This window comes from Engraulis encrasicolus, chromosome 1, assembly GCF_034702125.1.
Source record: "Engraulis encrasicolus isolate BLACKSEA-1 chromosome 1, IST_EnEncr_1.0, whole genome shotgun sequence".
NCBI classification, from domain to species: domain Eukaryota; kingdom Metazoa; phylum Chordata; class Actinopteri; order Clupeiformes; family Engraulidae; genus Engraulis; species Engraulis encrasicolus.
Genome location: NC_085857.1, coordinates 30245869 through 30270868, shown reverse-complemented (window position 1 = coordinate 30270868; position 25000 = coordinate 30245869). Strand labels below are relative to the sequence as shown.

Sequence of the window (25000 nt, the reverse complement as noted above, 5' to 3'; positions counted from 1 at the left end):
ATGAATACACACAGACTTCCTCTGGAGTTATTTCGGCTCTTCAGTTTCCAAGGCCCTTAGCCTGCCACTGTGCCTCCTGCTGAAACTGTTTGTCGAGCGGCTCCATTGTGGCTCTGATAAGGACGAGGTGAAAGGAAAGATAAATAAATTAGCATCCTTACCACAGAGTGTTATCAGAGACAGTCCGGCTGTGCGCCGTCCATTCATTGTGTACATACGCTACACCACACCATGCATGCACGCACGCACGCACGCACGCACGCACGCACGCACGCACACACGCACGGACACACACACACACACACACTACATCGTACGCTTGCACACACACACACACACACACACACACACACACACACACACACACACACACACACACACACACACACACACACACACACACACACACACACACACACACACACGCACCATTTGTCATTTCTCCACACCTCTGCCTCAGCCTCATTTCCATACTCTCTGTCAACAGACTTATTTTCTTCTAGTTTTTTTCTTTTCTTTCCTTGTATTTTTTCCTGGCACAGGGAAGGCACAGATATTCTAATGTGAAACGTTCAAGGATGAGTTTTGTGACCAGTATATAAACAATAGGTATCTGGTATTAACAAAACAAAGAAGAAAAAACCCTCATTGTACATGACCTTGACCTATATATTGTAAGGTTGTGGTGTAGTAATGTCAATATTATATGTTGAGGTGCAAGAAAATCTGTGTAATTATTAACAGTTTTTCTTGATCACTTTGACGCAGCTCTCACTCCAAAAACGGCATTTTCATAGCAGTTGACACACCAGTCTAGCCAGATAAATTGACCAAATGCAACATCTTGCGTGCAAAAGGCTCTAACCATACCAAAACATTTAACATATGTAACAAATAAAACTCTGTCATTATTGAAGTAAAAGTCAAGTAAAGAGAATTGCTCATAAATGTGAAAAAAAAATCAACAGTAAATGGCCACAGTGTCACTAGTGTGATGCGATGAGAGCAGGGTTTCACCCAGCACTTTATCGCTAAGGCGGCCACCTTGACCTATCACCAGGGCCAGATTATCAATAAGGGCCGGGCAGAGTGCCCAGGGGCACCAGCCATTTACAGCAAGTTATGGGGCAGCCATTTACAGCAAGTTATAGGGCAGCCATTTACAGCAAGTTATGGGGCAGCCATTTACAGCAAGTTATGGGGCACCAAATAACACAAACTTTACTCAACGTATTCATAAAGGGGGGACCTGCCAGATGTAGTGCCCAGAGGCACCACAGTGTTTTAATACATTCCTGCGTACCACCTTGACTAGGTCCCCTGAAAAGATAAAGATTTCATGTTGTGAATGTAATTTCTAAAGTTGCTTAACCAACAAAATATATACTTTTAATGCCCCGCCACCTTGACTAACAAAAATTCTGCGGAAAACACTGGAGAGTGTTTTGGTGGTCTTCGCTGGATTCCAGTGAATTCACCCATGTAAAGACTTTGCTGTGGGGAGTTCACACACAGTTTGCAGAGTGAACAGTGTATATCCAGTTGTCTCTGTGTTGTGTGTGTGTACTGTATATGTGTGGGTGGAAGTCAGTCTCTTATGTGACAGTCAAAACTGGATCTCCGGTTGCAATTTCAAAATATGTTGTTTGTCAGTTGGTTTATTATTTATTTATTTCAGCAGAATTTTCTGCTTGAGTTTGTGTATACAGTACATTGATCTTTTGCATAATTATGAATCACATGCACCCTGACTAAAATATTCTCTTTAATCGATTTAATTTAGATTCTGTGTGTCTGTGTACTGTATGTGTGGGCTTTATTTTGACAGATTTGAAGGTTTCCCCAAGGAACACCACACACACACACACACACACACACACACACACACACACACACACACACACACACACACCAAAAGAGCTTTGTTCGCTGCTTGGCAATTGCCTTCACGAAAGCACTTTCATTCTGTTTCTTTAATCTTTCCGCTTTGAAAACCCGGCTGAATTACACAACGAAACAAATGGGAAAATAAAATATTAAAAATACAGATGAAAAAAAACATTTCACAGTGCACACTGTATGTCATCATGACTGTTAGCCATTTTCATGTACACTCAGCAGCTTCTTAAGATAGTTCAGGAACAGTTTTTGGGATTGGTCATTTGTGGATACATATTTTTTAAACATATGCATTCCTGCATATGTGCGTGACAGTGTGTGCGTGCGTGCGTGCGTGCGTGCGTGCATGCGTGCATGAGTGTGTGCGTGCTAGGGATGCAGATTATCAATTAATTCATTAATTGTTAGTTGATTGACCTTATTGATCGACTTACGATTAATTCATAAGTGGCGTTTTCCCCTGGAAATGTTTCCAGGACAAAAACAACTAAAAATCTAAATATTTGATTTAAGTCAATTGCATCCCTCATGCGTGCATGCGTGCGTGTGTGCGTGCCTGTGCGTGCGTGCCCGTGCGTGCGTGCCCGTGCGTGCGTGCATGTGCGTGCATGCCTGCATATGTGTGTGAGTGTGCGTGCATAGTATGGGGATCTCTGGCATAAATATATGAAGTGACTGGCGGGAGCTCTCTGCTGAGTGCCACTGCTGACAGAGGGCGTTAGGGGAGCACATGGGGGACCTGTGGGGCTCCTCTCCAGAAACTCCCAGATTGCAGCACAGTTCAAACATCCAGATGGCACATTTGCATGCACTCCAACATCTCTTCCTTTTTCTGTGTGTTTCATTTTCTTTCCTTTTCTCATAATGCGACTTCCTGTCTGTCTGTCATTCTCTTTCCTTCTCTCTTTTTGTCTGCATGCATGTGTGATTCCCTTAGTCTTCTTTATTTCTTTATTTAGACATATTCATTTATTTATTTCCTTCAATCCTTCCTTCCTTCCTTCCTTCCTTCCTTCCTTCCTTCCTTCCTTCCTTCCTTCCTTCCTTCCTTCCTTCCTTCCTCCCTTCCTTTCCTTTTACCTCTCTGTCTAGCCATCTCACCATCCCATTTTACTCTCTCAGTCTTTTGATCTTGGTGGGTCTGACTGGTGGGTCAGACTTCTGCTCTGTTGGATTTCCTTAAACCTGCTTGCAGGCTGCTACTCCCCACCAGCTTTAAATGGTAACCAGAGCAGCATCCATCTCATTTGGTATTCCAGGGTACCCCAGACAGACCATCTGATTTCATAATCGACATCAGATTGAGTCATGCAGAGTGTGGCTGTGTCATCAGGAAGTAGTGGGAAATAGGACCTTATTCATACTAACAATATACAGTAAGTATACCTCACACCAGGGAAGCCGGCGTGGGGTAGAAAGGGATCAGTTGTCCCGGGCCCAGGGAGACAAGGGGCCCAGGAAGGGGGGGGGGGGGGGGGGGGGGGGGGGCTCATTCAGATGCCTTTCTCCTGGGCCGAGCCAAAGCTGGAGGCAAATAGCTGCTCCATCTCAAATGCTGCTGTACAATTCCAGGGCAGTGAGAAGCGCTTGGTAGTCCAAGCTATGGTGGAAAACCCGTCTGTCTGAGAAATCTGTCTGACAAGGTAAGTTAAATGGCAATCTGGATTCAATGGTGGGGGAGGCAGGGTGTGTGTGTGTGTGTGTGTGTGTGTGTGTGTGTGTGTGTGTGTGTGTGTGTGTGTGTGTGTGTGTGTGTGTGTGTGTGTGTGTGTGTGTGTGTGTGTGTGTGTGTGTGTGTGCGTGTGTGTGTGTGTGTGTGTGTGCGTGTGTGTGTGTGTGCTGATCAGCTGATTGATAGCTTGTTGGAGCAGGTGTGGTGGGATCTTTACATTTCCAAAGCTATGATGGACAACTCTATTTCTGATGATGAATATTCACCTCAGAATGGAGTCTAGCTTTTAGCACAATTGATCAAGAAAGAAAACAGAGGTCTACTTCAATCTTTTCAAACTTTATGTAAAATCCTCTCCACTGTTTCAGAAATCCAGCAGATAAATAAAACACAAATAAATAGAAGGTTCTCTGATTTATTTTTATTTGTGTGTGGGTGGCATTTGTGAGTGTGGAAAGCATATTAATCTGAGGTGCTTTGGCTCTTTTGTTTGCCTCTGTCACCTGCTTGAGATGCTTCATGTGTCTGTATACGAAGGTGGACTGTTAACAACACACAAAATATCAACCCCAAATACTGAAATACCATTTGGTGGATGTCAAGAAGCATCTGCAAATGGTTCACCCGCTGCTGCCTGTTGCTGCTTTTGAACATTTCAATGGAGATTGTGACTGTTGCAGAAAGCGGAGAATGCGCGCACATCAGTGGCACAGGTGCTGGTCAAAACCAAACAGCGGAAGTAAATGATAAATGAATGTCCATTAAACAACTGGGTTGTAGAGAGTTACTTGTGCACAATCCCTGGTGCTGAACAAAACACATATTTTTTGAAAAAAGGTTCGCACACTTCTTTGGATTTTTTCTTCTTTAAGTTATTTTTTTCGTCTTTTTATTCATTCATTCATTGGCAATGACGTTTCGAGGTGAATCTGAGGAAGACCGAGAGGTCGAAACGTCATTGCCAATGAATGAATGAATAAAAAGAAGAAAAAAATAACTTAAAGAAGAAAAAATCCAAAGAAGTGTGCGAACCTTTTTAAAAAAAATACATTAAACAACTGGGAACATTAAAGTGGAAATGAAGCAGTGACCTAATATAGGGGTCTATAACACCAGTAAGATAAGCCAGCAAATATATATATATATTTGAAGTCTGAAATTTAAGCCGTTAATAAAAAAAATAAAGCACAAACACGTAACGTTTCTGTTAACGTTTCCAGCCAACAGCGGGTGACGTCACGCGAATGGTAGTCTCCTATTCTAATGCTGTTATGATAGTAGTGAATTAAACATTTGGGACTTGCGTGGCTGATTATGAGCTTATTTGCTTAACCCAAATGAAGCAAGAATACGTGTTTGGGTGGGACAGAACAAATATGAGGCATGAAGGCAGACAAGACATCCCATCACATGAACCACAGGTAAACAAGCAGCTTTTTTTTTTGCTAAGGTGACAAGTCGCTAACACATTTTGGTATTGAGCCAACATGATCACTATTCATGCGATGTCGTGCAATGTTGCAGTTCCCTACCTTCATCTTCCGATGATTTCGCCAACATTTTCCAAGCACCTGAATTAGGCTACTTTGACATCTCCGTGCCCACGTTGGTGTTATCCAGTCAACAATAATCCAAGGCAACAACGCTATTCCAGCCAGTTTGAGGATGCATCCGCGACTTCAATAACATACTAATTTACTACAATAGATGCAGCTACTTTAAGCATGCCATAACTTAATGTAGGCCATGATAGTTTAACGTGTCATTTCCCGTGGCATCAACTTCAAATCCCCAAAGCTCCTCCAACTCCGAGAGCGAGACGAGAGAGGGGATGGGATAGCCACACACACAGGCTGCGTCCCTTCCCTTCACAAAGCTTTCCAAACTTCCGCCAATTTTGCAAGTTATTTTCTATTACTGAATTGAACCACATAGCCAACTTAAAGACATGGGCTTTCAGATTAGCGTCCAACAATGCAGGAAAAAGACGTTATTGGTGACGGTCTGTCACTACAAACCTATGAGATCGAGCAGCCCCAGTCCTGACTCCTGTCCTATGGTGGATGCAATGGGTGGATGGCTGCAGCTATCCCACCATGCTCGTAGCAAAGGCTTTTTGACACAAAGTGATAATGACACTTGACATTTCTCTTTCATCTGATAGTAGGTATATAACATAGAAAACCCAGGGACAATGTAAAATGAACCCCTCGTCCTTCTTCAATTTTACTGCCACGATTAGAGTCAGTTAGCGCTGTAGTTAGCACACGCTAACGTTAAGTGAATGGAAGGCTACATTAGCCACCAAGTTCTACCATTCGCGTTACGTAGGCGGCGAACATGGCTGCGCCCTTGTGGCGAAACTCGGTAATAACATGTCATTTTTCAGCAAAACTACTTAAAAGTGCAGTTCAATGAACATCCATTCGTTTATGAAAATAAATAAGCCGCCAAAAAATGATAATAGTTGTCAGTGCTTCATTTCCACTTTAAGAATGTTGCGGACAATTATCATTTACTTCAGTTATTTGGGTTTTGACCTGTGCCACTGGTGTGCGCACATTCTCCGCTTTCTGCAACAGTCACAACAGTTGCATGATCAATGTCCACAACACTGTTAATGCTCCCAGTTGTTTAATGGCCATTACCTAAACAACTGGGAGCATGAACAGTGTTGTGGACATTTATCATTTAGCCTACTTTGACTGTAACTAGAGAGATGAGATTGTGATTGTGAGATTGTTGCAGAAAGAGGAGAATGCGTGCACATCAGTGGCACAGGTGCTGCACAAAACCAAATACCTGAAGTAAATGATGAATGTCCGCAACATTGTGAATGCTCCCAGTTGTTTCATAAATGTCCGCAACACTGTTAATGCTCCCAGTTGTTTAATGGCCATTTCCTAAACAACTGGGAGCATGAACAGTGTTGCAGACATTTATAATTTAGCCTACTTTGACTGTGACTGTTGCGCCATACAGCAACAGTAGCACTCCACTGAAAAACACCTGCAGCTCCTCCATCCTCCCAGCAGAGATGTAAATGTGGACAGGGCTGGACTGTGACCATAAAATGACCCGGGCATTTTTGGCAGAGACCCGCCCCTAAACCACACAGGCCACTTTCATACTGTATCTTGACTGGCTGAATCCACTGTCTATATTGATGATTGACCAATGCCCCCCCCTCAAAATTGTGGGACAAATCCCAGGAAAACAACCACAACAACAACAACAGTATCGCCCCCTGGGGACGGACGGCCCACCGGGAAAATGGCCTGTATGCCAGATTACCAGTCCAGCCCTGAATGTGGGTTCCGCTGGATGCCACGCCACGCTGTTCCATCAATAAAGGCTGTAAGTGGGAGTCATAATGAATTAGAGCAAGTTAACGGCGGCGCCCACTCTCGACTCGGGTCTTTCGACTCGGACGGAAATAGTCCCCACGAACAGTGGTATCAATCACGATAATGGTTGTGGTGTGTGTGTGTGTGTGTGTGTGTGTGTGTGTGTGTGTGTGTGTGTGTGTGTGTGTGTGTGTGTGTGTGTGTGTGTGTGTCTCTGTGTGTGTGTGTGTGTGTGTGTGTGTGTGTGTGTGTGTGTGTGTGTGTGTGTGTGTGTGTGTGTGTGTGTGTGTGTGTGTGTGTGGTTTTTTTTTCTGTGTGTCATTAATTGTGTGGGGATCCATGGGTAAACGTAATTAGATCAGGGAAATTAGGCTACTTGATTTACAAGAACACATAGAGGTCACACCACCTTTTGAGGAGGTGCGCAGGTGTGTGTGTGTGTGTGTGTGTGTGTGTGTGTGTGTGTGTGTGTGTGTGTGTGTGTGTGTGTGTGTGTGTGTGTGTGTGTGCATGCGTGTGTGTGCATGTGTGTCCACTATGCATAACAGCACACAAATAAGTAGGACATTCCCAACTCGTTGATAATGGATACAACACCAGTGATATGGAAAAGAACCCTACATGATGATTATGAGAAGCCCAATAATTGTACCTGAAACGAATATTAAGACCCCTCAGGACTTATGTCCACGTTGAAAGACAACATGTAGAGTCTAGTAGTAAAAAAGGAGAGAGAGAGAGAGAGAGAGAGAGAGAGAGAGAGAGAGAGAGAGAGAGAGAGAGAGAGAGAGAATGTGTGTGTGTGTGTGTGTGTGTGTGTGTGTGTGTGTGTGTGTGTGTGTGTGTGTGTGTGTGTGTGTGTGTGTGTGTGTGTGTGTGAGAGACAGACAGACAGACAGACAGACAGACAGACAGACAGACAGACAGACAGACAGAAGAGTAAAGCAGAGGATATACCTGTCCTTCAAAATGTATCTCCAGGCCTGGGGTGCATTTCTGAACAGCATCATTGCTAACTGGTTGGCAACGGCGCTGTCGAGAAACACACTCCTGGTCTCTTCCATTAGAGCTCCCCTGAGGGCTTCCCCCGAAGGAGGCTTTCAGTCCAGATCAATTCGCTCAGCCTTCATTCGCTCAGCCTCAGGGGCGAAGTACTGGTATCGTGACTGGGTGGGGCGGGAGACGTGTCAGAGCCCCCCGCCCAACACCCACCCCCCTGCCAAGAGATATTAGCAATAAAGGCATTTACAATTTCGTCTGGTCATTAAGTATTTGTATAATAGTTGATACTGAGTTTGCTGTTCAGCATAGCAAATGGCGCAAGGGCCCACGAAATATCATAGAAGGGGCCCTTGCAAGATTTTTGGCAATCGAAAGGCATTGGCAGGGGGCCCCCCAAGTGCTGACCTGGCCCTGATGCCCTCCCTCTGCTCCGCCCCTGCTCAGCCTCTGTCACCCATCATGGTGACTGTATCCTGTTGCAAAAAGCTTCTCAGAACCACTCAGCCTGATTTTCTTTCCTCTCTAGTTTTGCTCTCCTCCCTTCTCTTCCGCATCCTCTTGCATATCTGTGAACTCCATAACCACAGCTGTATTCATACACTGACTTTTTCAAATCTGGACACTGACTTGTCCATGTACTCTATTGGCTATTTTATTTCACTGATCCATTATTTCTATTTGTCTTCATTCACTATTAGGTACACTTACACTAACTACCAATCCATCAATTTACTAAAGGACACTCTTCATCCAAGCCATTACGTAGGCACGAATACACCTGAGGTGACTACAGAGTGACACAGGTGGTGGAAGTAACTGACTATCAGGGCTTGAAATTAAGTTTTTCACCCAACGGCCACTGTGGCTAGTGGTTTTCCCGAGTCATTAGCCATTCAGGTATTCCACTAGCCAAAGATTTTATATTGTTTCTTTTTCTCATTATCATGATAGTGTCTAAACTAAGGTGATGATGTGCTAAAGCAAGATGAGTGTATATATTTCTACATAGAAGTATATCAAGCAAATAGAAACTGTTACTGAGGTTTTTCGTGAACTTATATATGAACAATTGATACACAAGAAACAAACAACAGAATAGGCTTATTTGTATGTCATACCAGGAATAAGCTGCCAGACAAATTGACTAGTGACACTGAAAGTATTACAAGCCACAGCCAAGTTTTACCAGCATTTGGCCGTTTGGCAGGTGCCAGTGTCAAGCCCTGCTGACTATGTATGGAGGTGTAAGCGACTAGTTTTTGTTTTGACCTGTTTTGAGACTAATGTTTCGTCTCTTCAAAATCACCTCAGATGAACCGCCCCTTGACAATTCTGTTCATGCCAGAAACAGAATAACAAGTCACAAAGCGTGCCTACTGTCATAACTATCATCATGGTTGGACGTCCTACAAAAGAAACGACACCGACAACTATGCCAGAAACGAAATGCTTACAAAAGTGACAAAATGTGCCTAGTGTTATCACTATAATTACTGTGGGACGTCCTTCAAAAGGAATGACAGCGACAACTAGCTGATGTCAACATGGCCGCCCCGTGAGAGACTAACCAATTAAAGGTCTGTGTGTGTGTGTGTGTGTGTGTGTGTGTGTGCATGAGTGTGTGTGTGTGCCAGGCTGGCTCGCTGTCTTTCCCTAGCTGACTGGCAACATTGGCGTTGGCTTCATTTGATACATTAACACTGGCAAAGTGGCAGCAGCAATGGCAGTGCTGAAGCAGAGAGAGTGGAGAACAGTGTGCAAGTAGCCAGGTCACGCCCTCATAGTGACGCAATGCTTTCTAGTACGGGGGGCATTTCTCGACAACATTGTTGCTAACTAAGTTAGCTACTTACTCGGTTGCAATGCAGTTTCCCACTGCCAACCGACATAGTTGCTAACTACTTAGCAATGATGCTTTCGAGAATCGGGGTCCAGGAGCAATACAGTATCGTTTCTGAGCTCCAGAGAAATCGGGAACTCCACCCTCTTGGGTAGAAGCGTGTTCAAGGCAGACAGGTCATTTAAGGAGAGACGTTAGAAAATGATTTGTTTCAACTTCGTCACAGCCTTTTCTGGCCTCGACCAGTAGCAAACCGAGGGAGGCGGGTTAACTAGGCCATTTGGGAATCGTTATTCGTTATCTTCTTGGTCAGACCAAAATCTCCGTTTGAGATTTGAAAGTTGAGGATTATCAGACAAGTGTGCTAGTACCTCAATCAGCTGTGTGTGCCAATATTGCTATCTATGTAATAAAATCTATATCAAGCACACGAATTGCCTTTAATTCCTTTAATAAACTCTAATATACATCCACTGGTATATAAAACTGCTCATCTGTGTTGTGCTGACTCCACTACCTCGTTCTGTCCACAGAGGTTGAACTTGATATTTGTTGATCTGGTTGATCTGGTATATTTTGGACACCAGATGGAAATTAGCCCTTGGGCTACAATCTGGCATATTTACATATATGTACATGTATGTATATGTTCATTAATGTGCAATGTCCTGAAGAAATAAAGTAAAGTAAAGTAAAGTAAATATCACTGTGAATGAAGCTAACCCACTCTCCCTTCTCTTTTGCCTTCTCCTCTTTTCTTTTCTCTCTTCCTCTTCATCACCCTTTCTCTCTCTCTCTCTGTTCTCTCCATGTCCTCACTACTTCAATGTGCATCTCCTTCCCCCTCTTCATCTCTTATTCCCTGTCCCTCTCTCCACTGTACTGTACATTCTTCACTGCTTTCGGTTTCATTTCCCACTTTCCCTCCCTATGCGTACTTGTCTCTCTCATTGTCTTTCTATATGTCTGTCCTCCTCATTCTTCCTCTATCACTCTCTTTCTTTCTACTTCCCTCATTCTGTCTCTTCTTAACTTGTGATTGCCACTACCCCCCCACCCCTGCTCCATGTCACCCATCACTCTCTCCTAATCTCCCTCCCCATTCATCTGATTTTTATACCTTCTCCCTCCTTATTTTCTCATCCCCCTCTTGTCATCTCACTCTCCATCCTTATATACCTCCCTCCCTGTCCCTCTTTTTTCTCTTCCTCCAGCTGTACAGCTCAGTCGATTTCGGGAGGAGGTGGCAGCTTGTCCATGCGGCAGTAACACCTAACCGATTCTACTGGTAAGTAACTGTGTGACTGTGTGTGTGTGTGTGTGTGTGTGTGTGTGTGTGTGTGTGTGTGTGTGTGTGTGTGTGTGTGTGTGTGTGTGTGTGTGTGTGTGTGCTCGTGTGTGCTTGCGTGCGTGTGCATGCGTGTGCGTGTGTGTGCATGTGTGCGTGCGTGTGCATGTGTGCGTGCGTGCATACTTGTGTGTGTGTGTGTGTGTGTGTGTGTTTGTGCGTGCATATGTGTGTGCTTGCATTTCGTTGTGGCAAAAAGAGGTTCTGACAGCGGAGAAATTAAGCTTTTGGATTAGTTTGGAGTCTGTCAGTCCTTCCCTCATTCTCTTAACTCACTCGCATTCAATCCAGGCAGCTCATTCCTTTGATATTGTGCCCTATATCACTCAAAGTTTGTGTGGACGTGTGTTGCCTTTGAAATGTTGTGTTAGTGTGTGTGTGTGTGTGTGTGTGTGTGTGTGTGTGTGTGTGTGTGTGTGTGTGTGTGTGTGTGTGTGTGTGTGTGTGTGTGTGTGCGTGCGTATGTGCGTGCGTGCGTGCGTGTGTGTGCATGCGTACGTGCGTTTGTCTGTTTGTGTGTGTGGGTGTGCGTGCGTGCGTGCCTGCGTGCGTGCGTGTGTTATTATATGCATGCGTGCGTGCGAGTGTGTGTGTCTCATGTGTGACAGAGTGAGTGTATTTGGGGCGGGTGAAGGTGGCGCGAGCGCAGGTGTGCATTAGCAGGTTTGAATACCTCTTGTTATGCCTGTCTGGTTGTGCCTGCCGGTCTCCTGCCTCACCTAACCACTTGCATACCGGTAAATGTATCTCTGTGCCACTCCCTTTATTACACGGCTTAATCCTAAATAATGTGCTTGCTGTTCTCCATCCAAGCCCACTTGATTTAGGCAGGGAGCCTCTCACAATACTGTACACTTAAAATGATTTTTGGAAGTTATTGTACACCTCTCCTTTAGTTAAATGATTTAGTTTTACCTTTCTCCTTAAAATGATTTTTGGAAATTATTGTACACCTCTCCTTTAGTTAAATGATTTAGTTTTACCTTTCTCCTGTACTTCCAATCGTTGTCCGAGTATGGCAGTGCAACTTTTACGTCCATGTTAAAAATTAACATGGAATCCCATGATACCAGCTGGCGGCTGGTATCACTTTAAGTCTAGCCTCATCTATTGATTTCTTCCTTTGTTTTCTCTCTTAGTTTTGTTCTGGAAAAATATGCCACTTCTTACACGTATATTCCTTCTTTTTAGGAAATTATTTCAGGGCCCACTTGTAATACCAGTGGGCCCAGGCCTACCCTTGGAGAATCACTACTATGTAGCACTTTAAAAGCTAAGAAGATTTAAAGTGATACTGTGCCATTTTTGGAAATAAGCTTACTGTACACCTCTCCTTGAGTTAAATGATTGAGTTTTACCTTTGTCCTGCACTTTCAATCGTTCTCTGAGTATGGCACTGCAAACTTCACCTCCATGCTAGCAATTAACATTGAATCCTGGTGACTGGCTGGTCTCATAGGATGTTAATGTTAATTGAAATCTTGGAGTTAAAAGTTGCACTGCCACGCTCATAGGATGGCTGGAAGTACAGGAGAAAGGTAAAATTCAATCATTTTACTCAAGGGGAGGTGTAATATGAGCTTATTTCCAAAAATGTATCACTTTAAGCACCAGTGCAAGAAGTCCAGTCCCCTTTGGAATTAACAGTGCCGGCACTATTTGCACTATTTTCTGCCTCTGTTCCCACTCCTACATTTGCATTGAAAAGTAACATCTCCATATATTCTCCCCTGGATACCAAATTGCTTGGGCCACAGACTAGAGCCAAAGAAGTCGAGTTCCCTCGCTCGCCAACCCTGTGCGTGTGTGCGTGTGTGTGTGTGTGTGTGTGTGTGTGTATGTGTGTGTGTGTGAGTTAGGGCTTTGACTTGTGCCCCAAAATCATAGTCGAAGTCTAAAGTTCTAAATTAAAAACGATATTCGAATATATTCGAATATGTATCCATATTTTGTACCATTAAAATTGCCCCAGTTAGACCTGATGTCAAGCTGAAGTTATTCTTTCCCCCAGTCAGTAAGACTAGTAAAAGGCTATTCCAACCAGAGATGTAGCCTAATGGCCCATTAACAACATGCATTCAACCAGCCATTATTGTTTAGCGATCGTTCAGCACTTATAAGAAGACGGTACTTAGAGGTGTGAATGCAGATTAAAACATGGCAAAGCTAGCAGCCATGTCAAACTTGTAGCCCAAGTTAAAATTTGAATTGGATCATATGGGAATCATGAGAATTGAGCACACAGCACCAATATCAACAAATATGTATTTATTTTCTATCACTAATGACGGACATTTAGGTAGTGTGTTTGTAGGTCAAGGTAAGATGACTGCTCTCGTCTAAAAACGAACATTACACAAACTAGCAGTGCGCTAAAAACATGCTAAAAGCATGCTAACAAAATCATCACCTGGAGTCTGCCTGATCTGACACCCAGACCAACGAAGCTAATTTGGTCAAAATCCAAAAAACAAGAAGTTATTATCTTACTCTTGGCGTCATGGGCGTAGATTTGGGTAGGGACGGTCGTGACATGTCACAACCAATATTCAAGGGATATAAAATAGTCCCGACCAATTTTTGACATATTAATTGAAAAAAAATGAAATAACTGAACGAAAATCTACATTGATTAGTTTAATATTTCGATATACTATGCAGTGGTAGCATTCACTTAAAAAACATTTTAAATTGGCTAGTTAGTGAGCTATGATGACCCCCCAGACAGCAATTAGATTTGGGCCGGGTCCGTTTTCAAGTCAGCAGATCCGCATAGCAGTCACAGTCATTTTGCCGATCAGCGGCAGCTCCGATCCGGACCAGTAGTTTGACAGTCAGTTTTGAAGGCTCCTGGCGGAGGCGGGCCAGATAAGCAATCCGGACGCGCCATAATAAAATAATTCAGTCCGATTTGAAGGCGCGTGGCGGGTGCGGGCCACATAAAGCAATCCGGACGCGCCGAAACTGAATTTGTTCCCCAACTGTCACTTTGGAACCCTCAGAGAGAGAGACCGTTCTTCAGTTTACCTCAGCTGAACTCAATCCGCCTGTGTCGCGTCTCGTCCAACACTGCACTGTCGTGATTTGATCATTCAATGATGGTAAGTAATTATTTAACTTAATACTATGGTAGAAGTAAAATACACTCACACGCCGTCGCCACTACTATTTCAGCGTTTTAGTCCAGTGAGTTAATTCCTCTGTTGTGTCGTGAAATGGCTTGGCCGAGCACTGAATCATAACACCTCAGCATCGCGCTAACTTGCTGCTGTCTTTGTGGCTGGCGGGCTGTGGCATCATAAGCTTTTGATGAACCCACTCAAAATGTGTCATGATCGGGCTATTTGAGTCAATTTTAGCGGCATTAGCAGTAATGGTGATAATCTTTTATGAAGCTAACATCCCAAACATACCCTATCAACACGGGACAGAAACAAAGGTAGTTTCTAGTCGACTAGCACTCAGTGACGTGCAGTGAAGGGTATGGTAGGGTAGGCAGTAAATATAGATTATATATATATATATATATATATTTTTTTTAACGGTGGGTTCGGTCCTCCCCCAGAAAAAAATGTATTTCTTAGATGCAATTTCCTGCATTTTATCAAATCTGGAGAGTCACTATCAGCTAAAAACTTTTACAAAAGACTAAAAACTTTGAACAAATAGTTCCCTTTCATGCAGATCTGAAATGTAACGTGTGTGTGTGTGTGTGTGTGTGTGTGTGTGTGTGTGTGTGTGAGAGAGAGAGAGGGGCCTTATGCCACAAGGTATGGCTTGAATAGGCAAATAGGCCTATTCACATAAACATGCTGATATGGTCTTTAATGTGCAACAAATTAGTATGTTTCTCTAAATACTGTAAATATAAAGTAGGCCATAAGATGCCATCAGTGCTTAACCACCACAGCTCTAATAACTAAATAAGTAAATAGGCTACACTATTTAGACATTTGGACATTGTCAGTAGACCTAAATCTGAAACAATAAGTGAAAACATAATTTCAATTTCTTGAAAAGGCCAGCTACACTTAGGCCTATTTGTTTTGCCAAATTGCCAAATTAGCTCCAGGACCCATACTTTGTACACCTTTAAGGACCTGTAGGCCTACATTTTACAATAATAATTTAGAAAGCTACAACATCACAACATTTTGGGGGAAAAGCTTTAACTTTTGGCTTTAGCAGTTGATTTTGTTGCTCTTCTGTTTATTCTGTTGCAAATGCCAGGGTGTTTCACATGGATGGAGGGTGGCACAGTGTAGCCTACTTTTGAAGATAAAATGTCTAGTCAACTGTGAATCACACCATAGCATGTGAGGGGGAAACGATTTACATTTAGCAATAAACCAACCTAGGTAACAGCTCCTGCTTCACTGCCGCGTTTTCTGCTGCTAATCAAACACTCACAGACAAGAAGGAAAGTAGGCAAGGGGGCGGGTTGCTTGCAAACATGACCCCTGCATTCAGACAGTAGCCTATCGAGTAAACCAACGAAACCACTTCTGAGACTCATTCTTGTGCGTGATAGTATTCTCAAACACTTCAGCTACGGTTGTGCAATGTGTTTCAAACACTCCGAGAAACCATCCCCAGTCAATCGTCCTGTTCCACGTTGATCTCGCGTACCGCGCACTTCAAAAGAACGCAGCTGCACTTGCTAACAGGCTCCACACAACTCACGCATCGCGTAGTCATCATCATAATAAATTAGGGAAATGGAGTCATGTCGTAGCTCAAAAAACAATCTCGCGTCCATAATAACACACACACGGTCTATTCATGTCCACCACCGCACAACCAATCTTCAATGTCAACACCCTGACAAACAAGTGACAACAAAAGGCACCACGACAAACTTGAGCATGTTCATGTTAAAAGGCTACCCACAGCATAATAATTAGATGAATCTTACCTTAAAGCAGAATCACAAGTAGGCTGTGTTTTTCATGCAAGCTAGTTCCATTAAAAGCCCGGGGTGGTTGACATGATGAAGACATTTTGTCCCAGTGTATTCAAACTACTTGAAGCTGCTACCCATCTGATGTTGAATATTTCCACAATGCAGCGATTGCAAACGGCTCAGCTGTCTGTCACTTGAACCGTCTTTCTGCTACTTCTCGGCATTTTTTAAAATAATAAAGACAAAAAGCCAAAGACTGCCATGTTTTCTTTCCGATACGGCTAGAGATTTGAACAAGCCTTGCCTTGCTAGTTGTTGCTATCATAGCTGCCTGTAGGGCAGAAATTGGCTACTACCTGAATTGTAACAATTTTTCATTTTGGGCGCTGTGATTGGCTCACATACTCCCGCCAGAGACCAAAGGCTCTGCTTTTAGTCCCATTGACAAGCTATGTGACAACTTAATACGCATGCGCAAACTTTTACATTGACAGCATTGAAGGCAGGCTAGGCAGAGGAAAAGCGAGCCTTACCGGGCTGCCTGGCTGGCATTCGAAAGCTCTGCTTTCACTACCAGCAGCCTGTCTCTGCTACCAGCCGGGACTGCGCGTTGCCACGGCAACCTAAACAAGCCTGAGCGCTTTGCTTCGTGATTACTTAGGTATTTGATCGTTGTCCTGCGTATACTGTACTTTAAACAGCTCATAATTTATGCTGAATCAATGTTATTGTTGTGTATGTGAACTCTGAAGAATATTTTTTAAAACACGTGTTAGTTTTTATTTTTAAGACATTTATCCCAGGGTAGGCACTGCCTACCCTGCCTACCCTGACCGCACGTCTCTGCTACTCACTACTACCGGTAGTTCTGTAACTAGGACCGCTGTGATTTGTATAACATTCGCCAAAAAAGCTAGGTATAGGTGCGAGTGTGATGTACATGATGTGTTCGATTATTTTCAATCAATTTCTGATGGCTTAATAATCACCGTATCCATGTTGTGCCCCCGACAGCAAACATTCTGTGTTGTGCTATTAGCTCACCTTGAGCTGAATTCATTTGACATCACGCAGTTTGTAACTCTTGATTGTTGTAGCCTATTTACACAAATCCTAAATGGTCGTATTGTTAGTTTAATAACTGAATTGTGATATAGGCTATAACATGGATTAGGCTTCATCAAAATACTGTGAATTAAAGCTCATGCATGCATGTTGTATGCAAAACGTTGAAACTTTTTTTGTCTTTCTTTTCCTCTTTGCTTTGGGTTGGGTAGAATTGTACGGTAGGTTCAGCCATTCCTTGATCGACCTGACACCAGCATTAGGCCTACTCGATGTGTATGAAGCAAGCTGCCTCTGCATCAAGTGAGGGAAGAAGCCGCCACTGAAAAGCTTTTTGGACTGTCATTTGAAGGTATGAGCCGAGAGTTGTAAACATGAATGCCAATTGTACTAGGCCTATATATTTTCACAGTGAAATCCCAATAACTATTATTCATAATTATTTATTCTTTTTCTGCTACAGGACACAAATGAAAGGACAGGAATTCTGCTCTGCGGCGTTGGTCTCACTATTTATTCAAGAAGCCCTTGGACACCACCAGAATGTATGAAGTAAGTTGTTTTTATGTTATGCATTAAAGCCCATGCATGCTGGCACGCCCCCCCTCCCTCCTCTCTCTCTCACTCACACACACACACTTGTTGTACTGCACTCAACAAGAGCTTGCCTGATGCTGTTGTTTGGTGGCCTGAATGTGCATAGAATACCTACTGTCTACTTGAATAGGTTTATTGTATGTTCTATGTATTTCTATGACAAACTTTCAACCTTTTTGTGTTTCTTTTTCTTTTTGCTTTGGGTAGAATTGCAAACAGTAGGCACAGTCATTCCTTGATCGACCTGGCATCAACATCGCTCGATGTGTATGAAGCTGCAAGTGAGAGAAGAAGCCGCCACTGAACACCTTTTTGGACTGTCATGTGAGTGTATGAGCTGACAATTTAACTTCTTTAACTGTTGATCCTGCTGAGACATATGTAAGTGGCTTGATAATGTCTCGTTTACACTAATGTATGTCAAGCTGGTCTCAGGCTAACAAGACTACCATGAAATCTTAAAAGTTTTGGACAGACGTCTCAATTTCACCATTGTGTTGTGCCATACTGGACAAGTATTACTTGCTCAGTTTTGACAACCTAATTCTATATTCTGCTGTGCAACTTGTGCACAAAATGATTCACAATTCTGCTCCACCACCTCTGAAAACTTTTATCCATCCTTGCTCTGAACAAATTAGCAGAACAACTAGATCTACCACCAGAGGAAATAGTAGCCTCCCAAGCCGGGTAACAGCATAAATTTGCACAATCTGTTTTTGCAGAGCAACTAAATAATGGAATGCCCTTCCCACCCACATAAAAGGCATTACAAACTTTTATTCATTCTCACTTGGAGTGAAGAAATGGCTTTCATGTACCCAGTCTGGTCACCACTAATAGTTTTGCACATACCTGTTTTGACACTGAGCATATGGTAGTTTTTGCATATGACATATTTTAGTGTGTGTGTGTGTGTGTGTGTGTGTGTGTGTTATATGTTTTCTTACCTGCCCAGGGAATGCAGATGGAAATTAGCTTTTAGCTATAATGTGGTGCAGGTCATCTTTTTTTTTTACTATGTAACTAATGTACTTTGCACATGGTCCCTGATGAAATAAACCAATAAACTAAACTAATTGTAAACATGGATGCCAATTGTACTAAATATTTTCACAGTGAAATCCCAATAACTATTATTCATAATTATTTATTCTTTTTGTGCTGTAGGACTGAAATGAAAGGACAGGACTTCTACTCTGCTGGGTCGGCCTCACTACATATTCAAGAAGCCCTCGGACGTCATCAGAATGTATTAAGTAAGTTGTTTTTATGTTATGCATTAAAGCCCATGCATGCTGGTGTGCACACTCTCTCACTCTCACTTACTCTCTCTCTCTCTCACACACACACACACACACACACACACACACACACACACACACACACACACACACACACACACACACACACACACACACACACACACACTTGTTGTACAACACTTAACCAGAACTTGCCTGATGCTGTTCTGTGGTGGCCTGAAAAGTGGATGGAATACCTACTGTCTACTTGGCTAGGTTGACTGTATGTTCTGTGTACGGGGTCATGTTCCCACAGCCCATTGGTCCCACAGCTTATTCCTGCTGCTCCATGTTCCCACATTTTTAAGAAATTATTCAAATATACAGTGCACAGCAATAATGAGTATACCCTTGTTGAAAAGTAACATTTTGAACACACAAGTTATTCCCAAAACGCTCATAGAGTACAGTATATCACGAAAGTGAATACACCCCTCACAGTTTTGCAGATGTTTGAGTATATCTTTTTATAGGAAAGCATTACAGAAATGTAACTTTGACACAATGATTAGGGACCTTTTAACAACATATTTAACAGCTTAAATTTCTTGTTCACTCAGAAAAAAACAAAATACAGCCATTAATGTTTAAACATGTACTCACAAAAGTGAGTACACCCCAGATTAAAATCCGGTAGAGAAGGGGCTATGTTGGCTCGAATCGTCTCGAAATGAAACGAAATGAAAAGGGATGACAAGGGAGGTCATCAGTGTGTGTTTCAACCTTTCTTTGCATTGAACTTTTACATTTTGAGTCTGCGTCTGGCTTAAATAGATTGGTGTGAGATTTGAATGCAATCCTATGGAGAATATCATGATGTGCTTCAGTAGTCACAGTGCATGTTGACATGTATGTTTCTTTTAGGTGTATTTCAGATTGCCAATGTTGACAGCATTCATGCATCCCCAAACCACGTCAGTCCCACTACCATGCTTGGCTTATGAGAGGATACACCTTTTTTGTAAAACTCACTTTTTTACCACCACACATGCTTGACACCATCTAAAGCAAATTTGTTTATCTTGGTCTCAAGAGAGATGAACAGACCAAGGATATGGATCACTGGAGTCATGTTGTGTGATTGTTGTGTGCCACCATCTAAAGCAAATTTGTTTATCTTGGTCTCTTCAGATCACACAACATGGTTCCAGTGATCCATATCCTTGGTCTGTTCATCTCTCTTGAGACCAAGATAAACAAATTTGCTTTAGATGGTGTCAAGCATGTGTGGTGGTAAACAAGTGAGTTGTACAAAAAAGGTGTATCCTCTCATAAGCCAAGCATGGTAGTGGGACTGACATGGTTTGGGGATGCATGAATGCTGTCAACATTGGCAATCTGAAATACACCTAAAAGAAACATGCATGTCAACATGCACTGTGACTACTGAAGCAGATCATGATATTCTCCATAGGATTGCATTCAAATCTCACACCAATCTATTTAAGCTCAAAATTTAAAAGTTCAATGCAAAGAAAGGTTGAAACGCACACTGATGACCTCCCTTGTCATCCTTTTTCATATCGTTTCATTTCGAGAGGATTCGAGCCAACATAGCCCCTTCTCTATCGGATTTTAATCTGGGGTGTACTCACTTTTGTGAGTACATGTTCAAACATGAATGGCTGTATTTTGTTTTTTTCTGAGTGAACAAGAAATTTAAGCGGTTAAATATGTTGTTAAAAGGTCACTAATCATTGTGTCAAAGCTACATTTCTGTAATGCTTTCCTATGAAAAGATATACTCAAAAATCTGCAAAACTGTGAGGGGTGTATTCACTTTCGTGATATACTGTATATACAACAAGTGTAATACAACATCTTTTGAGCTTACATAAGAAAATTAAGGCCAATTGTATAACTTAAATGACATATTTGCCCATTTTTGTGAAATTATGCTGGTGCAAAATTGAGTATACGCCTATCATAGTGTCTGAGAAGGGGCCGTGTTGGCCTGAATTGTCTCGAAATTTAAAGGGATTAAAAGGGAGGTCATTGTTGTGCGTTTTATCTTTGCCTTGCATTTAACTTTTACATTTTGAGTCTGCACCTGGCTATAATTGATGTGTGTGAGATTCGAATGAAATCCTATAGGGAGTATCATGATCTGTTTCAGTAGTTACAGTACATGTTGACAAGCATATTTCTTTTGGTGAAATTCAGCTTCCTACTGTTGATGGCACCCACACAGCCCCAAGCCATGCCACTCCCACTACCATACTTGACTTTCAGCATGAGGCACTTTCCTTTGTACACACCGCTTTTTACCACCACACATGTTTGACACCATCTAAAGCCAATTTGTTTATCTTGATGTCATTAGATCAGAGGACATGGTTCCAGTAACCCATATCCTTAGTTTGTTTGACTCTGATGAGACCATGATAAACAAATTTGCATTTGATGCTGTCAAGCATGTGTGCCATTGACTGAAATGTTAAATACATCATTGCCGTGATTAAGGCGATTACATTTCTAACCAAATATTAAACATTGACATGTTATTTAGAAAGTCGAGAATTTTAACTGATTTGATATGACAATATGACCCGTTTCTTTTTTTCTGAAGAGAATGGTGATTTCATCACAATCTTCTAATTTTGTGAGTTACTTAATTCATGGTTTCTTGAAGCCAAAAATATGCAAGAATAAACAAATTATTGGCATAGTTTAAAATGTGGGTCGTGAATCTATAATCTATGAAAGTGTAACATTATTGATGGAATTATGGAAATAAATAAACATTTTCATGATATTCTAATTTTTTGGCCAGCACCTGTATGTGTCAGTTCATTCACAATCGTATGTAATTTGTGCCTGCACATACATCTGCATTAAGTCTAACGTTTCCCTTCTGCTTTGTGTGCTTTTTAATATCTTACAGTGTGAAGAGGCAACAAGGGAGAGATGAACGCTATCAAAAATGTGGAGATGGATCTGGCAGCCGACCGCTTTGGCACACACCCAACAAGAAACAAAACAATAAAGAATACTAAAATGCATAATTTGTAAGCAGCTCATTTTTTAAAAACATTGTTTGCTCTTGCTTGAAGGTGCACTGTGTAAAATTGTGGCCAGAGTAGTTATTGCATCTATGGTGCTCATTGAAACTGTGCTGTCTACTGCTAATTTAGATTTTTGCATGAATACCAAAGTGTAGTGAGTTTTGCAGCTAAAATGTCTATTTCTGGAAATTCAAAATGGCGGACCATGGAGAAGATCCCCCTTTTCATGTATGAAAAGTGCAAATTTCCCAGTCATGTTGAATACTTTGGTGGTGGTAAATATCTGTTAAAAAGTTAACATTTGTGAATGGGCATAATGAATTCTGGAAATGAACAACTAAAAATATTCCACGTCCACCTTTAAAGGGGTATGCCACTATTTTGGGGCTTAATACAGTTAAAATCGTTGGCCAGGGTTTATTAAGGTGGTAAAGTGTCTTATTTTTCATGTAAGCCGTTGTCTTCTTTTAAGACAAGTTAGAAGAGGAAGCATGTCGCTAAGCTAGTGAAAGTCAATGGATCCGTGTAGCATGTAGCAATGCTACATGGATGCATTGACTTTCACTAGCTTAGCGACATACTCCCTCTTTTAACTTGTCTTAAAGCAAGACAACGCTTCACATGAAAAATAAGACACTTTACCACCTTTATAAACCCCAGCCAACGATTTTAACTGTATTAAGCCCCAAAATAATGGCATATGCCTTTAAATATCCCTTTAATCCGGATCAGGCCCAGATAAGGTCCGGATATGGGCCAGATGAGCCCCAACTGTGTATTACGGATCAGGGCCAGATCATGGTCAGATGCGTATTACGGACCTGGGCCAGATCTGGCCCAGGTCGGCCACAAATTCCAAACATGTGGATCGGACCTGGGCCAGATCCATTCCGGATCCATAATCCGGACCTGTTCCAGCTCAGCGCCATTGTAAAATAAGAAACCGGGCCAGACCAGGATTGCGGACCTGGCCCAAGTGCCTGCCAACATCTGTCACAGATCTGGGCCAGACCCATTTTGCTGTCTGGGCCATGCCGCTATTGGGTGCAACAAGCAGGCGGAAGCAGTGGTCCACGCTGGTGGTGCTGAAAAGTGAACGCATCTGTCTCGTATTGGAATTAAACTCAAACGGCATACATGTTTCCTTCTGAATTTGACATTTATGAGCCTCAGAGATACCAAAAAGAAAAGGACGACTGGCATAAGAAGTTATGATAGCCTACCTCAACAGTAAGCCTACGGCCCCATAAGATTTCATCTACACATGTGTTGCATCGTTCGGTGTTTAGGTAAGATAAGCGTTATCCTCCTACCCTCCCTTTTCTTTTTCGAGTGCAAGTTTTAACGGTCTCGTTGTAGCCATCAATTAAGCCCTGGCAGATGCAAATAAACATGTAATGGGAATGAATGAATGAGAGAGTCATGGGAAGATGCTGGAGATGCTGCCGTTTGAATTAGTTGCTGTAGCCTGGTGGCTATCCACACACCTCACACAATGCATGCCATAATTGCGAAACATTCATATTGTCAAACTACTCGATAGCTAAATGCGAGTTACTGCTTGCTCATTTCGGTTGCCGCGTGCCGCGTGTGCCGCATGTTATAAAAAGTTTGGCAAAAGGAATTAATTTCAAGTTTTAATTCCTCTGACATTCTGAGAATAAAAGTCAGGTTTTAGATATTGTTAGGCAAAAAAGGGTCGTTTATTCTCCCAGGACAAAGGGGCTCGGTCTTGGTGGAGCTTGACTGCTTTTACAGAAAGGAGCCCAAGAGTAGCCTGGCCTACGACTTTAAAGGAGCCGCTGCCCTTTTAAAGTCAGATAGGCCTACAGATATTCTCTCTCTCTCTCTCTCTCTCTCTCTCTCTCTCTCTCTCTCTCTCTCTCCATTGTTATGTTGTCCAGGCCCATTAGAAGCAATTTTGTTTAAATAAATGTTAAATAGAATTATCTGTGTTTATTATATGGTTGTGACGTCATCGGTCGAATGCTCCATTCATTTCAACGGGGCTCCCCAACGTTCGCACGTCTGTTATTTTTCGATAACGGACGGGTTGGTCTATAACAGACCGCTGTCAATGGCAACAAGACTTTTCACTGCTAAAGCGACTTTTCAACAAGACTCTAATCAGCTGCTGTGATAGACAACACCTGTTGTCCTGGCTACCTAGCTGTTGCCTAGCGGTGTTCCACAACGGCACTGTTTTGTTTTGCGCAGCAACAATCTTAACATTAAATAGGCCTAAAGAAATGTCCCCGCCATGTGTGAGTCATTTAAGTATATCCATATAATAAGCGGGTTAACTTTCGGCGAGTCGGTCGCTTTGTGGAATAGCAGCACTTCAGAGAGAACAAGACCCCTCCGCTCCGCGTCGGGGTCTAAAGATTCTCTCTGTCGTGCTGCTATTCCACGGTAGCGACCTTCTCGCCGAACGTTAACCCTTACTGAACATGTACCACTTATTGTAGCCTATAGCACTGTTTTGGAAAAAGGATATGAGCCCTGGTCTAATGTGCCACCTGGCTTAAGAAACCTATAGGCCCTTGTCATTATTTCGGTAGGACGTATGCCTAATGCCTATATTGAATGAGCCTAGATTAATTTTATAATACCAGTCAGATTAATCTAGATAAAGAATCTATGTATTTTTTTTTTATTATTATTTTTTTGGTTGAAGTTGTCCCTACCAAATCTCAAGCCAAACCTACGCCCTTGCGTGGCGTAATCACAGGTACTTGTGGGTTGGATCACATAATTCCAGAAACTCGTCAACAACTCCAGAAAGTAATGTGATGATGCTTTGTTTATTAACTGTAGCCATTCACTTGAATGGAACTCTGCAGCACTCATCTGCTTGTTATGCGGACTCAGGGGGAGACTGCCTGCCGCAAGTGTCCTGCTACGGAACACAGAGAGATGAGCCACACGCACGCGACTCTCCTCAACACAGCTGTAGTGATTAACCATGGAAAAAATTAATTGAGACTGTGAATTGCGATGTTTACAAGGAAATGATTT

General features: G+C 42.5%; 1 protein-coding gene and 1 long non-coding RNA gene across 2 annotated transcripts in view; both read left to right on the top strand.

Annotated features, from left to right (window-relative positions):
• Window positions 1-25000, top strand: part of LOC134456950 (VPS10 domain-containing receptor SorCS3-like) — a 243702-nt gene that overhangs the window by 160017 nt on the left and 58685 nt on the right. The window contains exon 5 of the mRNA XM_063208628.1: window positions 10975-11048. Coding sequence (XP_063064698.1) covers window positions 10975-11048 — 74 coding nt within the window. The remainder of the gene's footprint in view (window positions 1-10974; window positions 11049-25000) is intronic.
• On the top strand, window positions 17133-21982 carry LOC134450172 (uncharacterized). Its single transcript, XR_010035029.1, has 5 exons — window positions 17133-17428; window positions 17540-17628; window positions 17881-17997; window positions 18844-18932; window positions 21862-21982. It is a non-coding gene; the product is annotated as an uncharacterized LOC134450172 (long non-coding RNA).